The sequence below is a fragment of the Brachyistius frenatus genome, unplaced genomic scaffold (genome assembly GCF_029030835.1).
Source record: "Brachyistius frenatus isolate BFR_SWC_R1_liver_20210118 unplaced genomic scaffold, ASM2903083v1 Contig_29, whole genome shotgun sequence".
NCBI classification, from domain to species: domain Eukaryota; kingdom Metazoa; phylum Chordata; class Actinopteri; family Embiotocidae; genus Brachyistius; species Brachyistius frenatus.
In genome coordinates, this window is record NW_027210628.1 from 4,334,163 (window position 1) to 4,340,722 (window position 6,560).

Genomic DNA, 6,560 nt, shown 5'->3' on the forward strand with positions numbered 1-6,560 from the left:
CCAAAGCAGCTGAGCTCTGCACGCTGATGTCAGAGGTAACATGCTCAGCGAGGACTGCGATGGTGAAGAAGACTGAAATCTGAGCAGATAAGAGGACGGAGGCACTCAACAGTGAGAGTTTTGATCAAATTTGGAGATGAACAGCTGCCAAGTGTGGGGTAAGAACACTTTGTGACTCTCACAGAGCAGCTTTCATTCAGAATACTTCTGTGAACATCCGTTAGTGCTCATGTCTGCACGTGTGTGCATGCATGCCGTCTTACTATTAGCAGTTCCTTTGCATTCCCACTACTATGTGGTAAATAAGCCCATTAAAAGAGGTTAAAAATGCCTTGTTTGTTCTTTGAACTTTTTTCACATGAGGACATGAAATGATCAGGAAATGTTAAACGTGTGTCTGACATCAATTAGAAATACCTTTGGGCCCATTGCTCAAAGTGGACACACATTTTCAGTGAAGGAGAGCCAACTTTATCTGCAGAATCTGCCTCGCTCCACCAGGCAATTCAAATCATGAGTTTTTTAAATGGAGTTCTGAATGGGACATAACAGTCTTTCCACTGCCGTCTTTAACAACAGAGCTGCAGTCACAGTTTAAAATTTGGGATGTTTTGTAATTTTTTTTTTTCCATTTTTAAAGTGCAGCTTGGATCTGTGTTGTTATGTGTATGTATTCTCTGCCTTTGTGCACGCACGCTAGTGAGTGTAAAAAGTGGAACAGTTCTTAAGAAAGCCTTTCTTACTAATGCTGACATCACTGCTGTTGCAGAGTGGATCTGGCGGCGGGCGGGGTTTCTGTCTCACAGGACCTCACACTGGCTCTGTGACCAGTTCAATACCCTCAGAAACATGCAACACTAAAAACACAGAGGAGCTGTATAAAGCAGCTTGTTCAGGTTGTGTGTGTGTGTGTGTGTGTGTGTGTGTGTGTGTGTGTGTGTGCATGCAGGAGTGTTTGTGTGTCCTTTCTGTTTATCTCGTCATGTTTATTGCTACGTACGACTACATATATCATTTGTTTGATGTGCTGGCGTGGTGCACTGACAGACAAACCAAATGTGTAGCTGCAAAGAAAAACATGTTGCAATTAAAAGACAAACTTTCTTTGACTACCGACGAGGGGACAATCCTCCTGACCTGACGCATATGTTCCTACGCCCTCACAAACCAGAGACAAACAGCAGATGCAAAACTCACATTCTCACACCCACATGGGCAAATCTGCAAAGAACAAGCGTGTGTGTCATTCAAATTTGCAAATCCTGCAGCTAAACTTTACGCATTTCATTAAACTCCTTAAATATTTTCTAACAGAAAAGCACCTTCTTTCATTATGTGTCTATATGATTTCATTATTATGGAATGTGTGATGTCTGAGGAGCTGCCAGAATGATAAATCACAGCTGCTGCTGGATCATAATCTGTTATTACTTTTGATTTCACGGCCATCTTATCCAGTTGCGATTGTGTCTCTGTTTGTCATCCTCTTTGTGTAACATAAATGTATAACGTCGGCCAAAGTGCGATTGCTTCATGGTTAGGTTCCCCTGACAGAAATTGTTGTGCATGTTATGTCATAAATTGGGAATGTTTTGGCCTTAAAAAACAAAAGACGGGACCTGGAACTGGGACAGAGATTTCGTTTGAGGCCTCTCACATGCAGCTCTGTTGTTGGATGAGAGCATCGGCGAGTCAAACAGCTTATTGCTTCTCATTACGAGAATCACATCTGGCCTCATGCTGCATCTGGTCACAAATTACATTCATTGAAATGCTCTGTGATCATGACAGCGACACTGTCAGTGTTTTATAGCACTGTGAAAACTGATAAAGGTCTACGTTTAAGAGTCTGGCACCTCAACTGAACAATTCTTATTGCTCAGTTTATATCTTTCCCTTTTACTTTGAATGTCTGCAGACACAAATCTATTTCTGAGAAATGCTGCTGTTTCAAGTTCTCTTCAAATGTTCTTTGCATCTACAGATTTGAAGATGTGGGCGTTGATGGGAACAGTCTGTCTGTGCCACTGTGTCTTTGGACAGCTGTTTGATACCAAGCTCAAAGGAGCGCCGCGTCTGATCTGCAGTGTCCCCGGGTCACCAGGCCTGCCAGGCAAACCTGGTCCTACCGGGCCCCAAGGAGCCGATGGGAATGTGGGTATCCCTGGAAGAGATGGCAGAGATGGCAGGAAGGGGGAAAAGGGAGAAAAGGGATACCCAGGTATAATATAAAGCATGAACAGATAAGGCAATAGTTTACATTTGCTGATAAAGAAATACTACCAGTCTTTCCAAGAAGAGAAAAGCTGGCACAGAGAGGTTTTCTTATCTGACAGCCGGCCAGGAGAAGATGAACTGATGTGCTCCAGAGAATATTTCAATGCTATGAATAGAATAGTTATTAAATGACATGTAAGACAACTATTAAACTTGTTTAAAGGACCACTGTGTAGGATTGCACCACCATATTTATACAGTACCCCAAAAGGGACAAACCAACCACAGACTCTAGAGAGGATCTTTTGTAAGTTTCATGGCCACTGTAGATTCTGCATGCATCGAGGGGAGTGTGAGGCGAGGTGCATTCAGTTCACGCTGCTGTTTAATGTTTTTAGGGCGGACTGACTTATTTTTCATCAGGCTGCTGGTCCACCAAATTTTACATTGCACACTCATTATTATTAGGAGAGGCAGAGATGGCTGAGCCGAAATCTTTATAAGAGCTGGAAATGGTTTCAATCCATTGGGATTTGTGTGTGTGTGTGTGTGTGTGTGTGTGTGTGTGTGTGTGTGTGTGTGTGTGTGTGTGTGTGTGTGTGTGTGTGTGTGTGTGTGTGTGTGTGTGTGTGTGTGTGTGTGTGTGTGTGTGTGTGTGTGTGTGCCTTTAGACTTTGCATCACAGCCATCCCATCAAATTAGGTTCTACTCAGCAGGATGATGAGATCTGAGCTTCTGCACTACAGACACTTTATCATGGTTGCTCAGACATTAGTATAGATTTTGTATCTTTTATATATGTATTCATATATAGAAAGATTTTTCAGAAGGTAAATATTTAATGTTGGAAAAGCTGCCACAAAGTTGCAAAAGATGTTTTGGAAGTGCTGCATCTGTTAGCGGTATCCATCTAAAAATACTATTCTGATATCATCTGAACCGCAGTAAATCTGTCAGGGATAAATAAACCTCATGCACCTGTGTTTTCCATTATGTGTGGAAACAGAAATTCAGACACACACCTTCAAGTGAACATTGAAGTACTTATTCAGAAAAGCCCTCCGTTCTTGCACAAACATACAGTGTGTGGATTACAGCGTTTCCTCGCTCCAGGGTATTTACTGACTGCATGTAAGATAGTTTGGATGAATCAAGCCAAAACTGTGCTGTTCAATGTGGCTGTGGTCCAAGGATGACTAATACATGGCATTGGGTGGGGAGTTGTGTTTCCAGTGACTGTTCCTTTAAATGTCTGGTTTAATAAGGGCAGAGCTGAAGATGATTTATGTGGGTTGACAAAAAAGCAATTATTCAATCAATGACAGTGCAGAAGTGATGATGTGAACATGTTGTTTCTGTTTCAGGGTTAAAGGGCAGGGTAGGTCCAACAGGTAAGATTGGAGTACGAGGTGACCGTGGCCCTGCAGGGAAACGAGGCCCTGAAGGAGAGAACGGTGATGTGGGCCCCGCTGGTTCTCTCGGCCGCGACGGAGATAAAGGGGACAAGGGCAAACGAGGGCCACGTGGAACCGCGGGAACCTGCAAATGTGGCAGCCTGCTGCTGAAATCTGCCTTCTCTGTCGGGATCACCAGCAGCTACCCCGCCGAGAAGACCCCCATCAAGTTCAACAAGGTCCTCTTTAATGAAGGTGGACACTACAACCCACAGACGGGCAAGTTCATCTGTGCGTACCCGGGCATCTATTATTTCTCTTATGACATTACGCTGGCCAACAAACACCTGGCCATCAGTCTGGTGCAGAACGGGCAGTATCGCATCAAAACCTTTGACGCCAACACGGGAAACCATGACGTGGCGTCTGGGTCTACTGTCATGTACCTGAACCCAGAAGATGAGGTGTGGATGGAAATCTTCTTCAATGACCAGAACGGATTATTTGCAGACCCTGGCTGGGCTGACAGCCTGTTCTCTGGCTTCCTTCTATATGCCGACACAAACTACTTCGACACACTGGCAGAGGACTATGAATAGAACCAGTGAAACACAAAACAAGACCATAAACTGCTAGTCACTGTTGTTTTGATGTGTTTTATTATACATATGAATAGTGTAGTCAAACTATATTTTTATACAAATGTTTGTACTGCTAGTTATATTACTAGTATAAAAACGTATCTACTGATTTAATATTACATTATTTGAGAAAACTTGAATGTGTTTTTTGATTTATTTGTAAATAAACATTGTTGACAGGGAGACCTTGGTTTGGAGATTTTATTTATAAAATTAACAACAAAGCTGATTTTAATAAGCATTTTTACAGTTAAGCATCTAAAAACAGTTTATTTAATTGTAAGGATGGACTTAAGAAAGTACCATTTAATATTCTACATGTTTGTTTAAAGTGGGAAATGAACCTCTGACATTTTGACAAGAGCCTTACTGACAGTCCCTTGAGGCTGTGACTTTAGGATCAATGAAGTTATTTCTTTTATGGTTGTTGTTTTATATGGGAGGCTGTGGCTCAGCTGGTAGGACCATTAATTGGAAGGTTGGTGGTTTGATCCCCGGCTCCTCCTGTCCACATGCCGAAGTGTGTCCCTGGGCAAGACACTGAACCCTAAGTTGCTCCCGATGGTGTACCATGTGTGTGATGTACTCCTGATGGCGGGGACCTTGTTGGCAGCTCATTAGTGTGTGAATGGTCTGTCTCTGAAAGCTGCAAAAAAATGTTTTGCTCCTTTTTTTTTTCTTTTTTTTTGTTGCAGTTTTATGCTGTATTTGAGCTTTTCTCACTGAGATAACACTGTTTTTGAAACAGTGTGTTTCCTGTGAAATTGTCCAAACAAAGTGACTTGAAACTCCTTTGGCCATGTAGTTTATCCTATTTGCCATAGTTCTCACTAGGAAACTAGTTTGTAAACACTTAGTTTAAGCTGTGGAGCTGTGATGCAGTTTTATGCTGTATTTGAGCTTCTCTCGCTGAGATAACGTTTCCTTTATTTTTTTTATAACCTTATTGATATTTTTAGTGTTTGGAACATTTTGGACATGTTTTGGAGTTTATATTACTGGTTTTTAGGTTGACATTTATTTTTATTTATTTTATTTTTTTATTATTTTTTTTATCATTGCCTTATTTGGTTGTATTGGTTTTTTATCTTTGAGTTTTTAGATTAAAAAAATAAATTTAGGTTGTATTTTTTATTGTATTGTTTTTAGGTTCAACTGTTTTTTTTTTTATTTGGTCTTCAAGTTTCAGATTCCTTGCTGGTTTCCTGTTGGCTATCAGTGTGTTCCCATTATTTTCTTTTTTAGGTTCAATTTGAAGTCACCTCTTACCTTCAGCGGGACTCGAACCCATTTCTTCTTGTAGTCTCCTCCGTCTCTGAAGCATTGTTTGTAGACCACTGGACTATCTGCAGCGCTGAAGGACAAACAGCGGCAGAGAAAGTGGAACGGGAAACAGACTTCACACAGAGTACTGCAGTCGTGCAGAGGAGGATGTGGAGGCAGACGGAGGTTTGTTATGACGAAGATTCACTTCACCTACGGTCGCAGGTACAAAGAGTCAAACTGTTTGTTTCCTGCTGGAAAAGATGGATCTGACTGCAGGTAAAGATTTTCCTTCGTCAAGGTCGGGATTGATGGCTCAAATCTTACCTTATCCTGTTGATGGTGATTCAACTTTTCACAACTTCATATCTCGTCTCGAAAGAATGTCTGCGTCAGTTTTGGTGGCATTTGAATAAAGATTTGTGGAGTTATACATGTTAAGGGATTTTGCATATTTTAACAAATACAGCTCCTGAATTGATTATATGTTGCTGTAAACGAAAGTTTTGACACAATGCAGAGGATGTCTTGAAATAAATTCAGCTCTGTAGCCCACAGGGGTGAATTGGCTGGACATGTACTACTGTGATAGTGGCTGGTTTTTATGTAATTGGTGGTGCAGTGGTTATATTAGTAGCCCAGCTGCAGAAGCATTTAGAGTTTGAGGCCCTGCTTGGGGTTTGACTAGAATCTCACCTGAGGTTCTCTTTTAATAGCTTTAGATCAGGAAGGTCCAAAAGATTATCCTGCTAAGGTTTCGGGACTATTGGCCCAACGGTCTGGGTGAGTTCACAAATGTAGGTTTTAGAGAGTATTTAGAAAAAAAAAAAAATCACAGTTTAATAATTTTGATTGTAGTCCGAGCTGTTTTCTGTTAATTGCATAAACGTATAGTTGATTGTTACAGCGCCACCATTGACCATTTAGTAAAAAAAAAAAAAAAAATTAGCCTGAGTAGTGGGAGCAATTTGCAACCTACATGTCAAATTTGGTGAGTTTTCAGCATATGGGTTTTGTTGCACAATCACTTTTAGAGAAAAAATAA

At 41.2% G+C, this 6,560-nt stretch overlaps 1 protein-coding gene across 2 annotated transcripts; it reads left to right on the forward strand.

Annotated features, from left to right (window-relative positions):
• On the forward strand, positions 1-4,313 carry LOC138621145 (complement C1q tumor necrosis factor-related protein 7). 2 transcript variants are annotated; one of them, XM_069698955.1, is made up of 3 exons: positions 1-158; positions 1,985-2,221; positions 3,582-4,313. In XM_069698955.1, exons 1-3 carry the CDS (start codon positions 137-139, stop codon positions 4,208-4,210), a joined length of 888 nt encoding a protein of 295 aa, XP_069555056.1. In that variant the 5' UTR covers positions 1-136; the 3' UTR covers positions 4,211-4,313. The 2 variants fall into 2 exon arrangements, with proteins under 2 accessions (XP_069555056.1, XP_069555057.1); XM_069698956.1 differs by having other exon boundaries at positions 1-111.
• The last annotated feature ends 2,247 nt before the right edge of the window (positions 4,314-6,560 follow it).

Bases quoted from the DNA above. Each gene is read 5' to 3' on its own strand.
- LOC138621145 (XM_069698955.1), top strand. From the start codon at position 137: ATGAACAGCTGCCAAGTGTGGG. The intron at 159-1,984 runs GTAAGAACACTT...TTGCATCTACAG, and splicing joins GAACAGCTGCCAAGTGTGGG to ATTTGAAGATGTGGGCGTTG. The intron at 2,222-3,581 runs GTATAATATAAA...TTTCTGTTTCAG, and splicing joins GGGAGAAAAGGGATACCCAG to GGTTAAAGGGCAGGGTAGGT.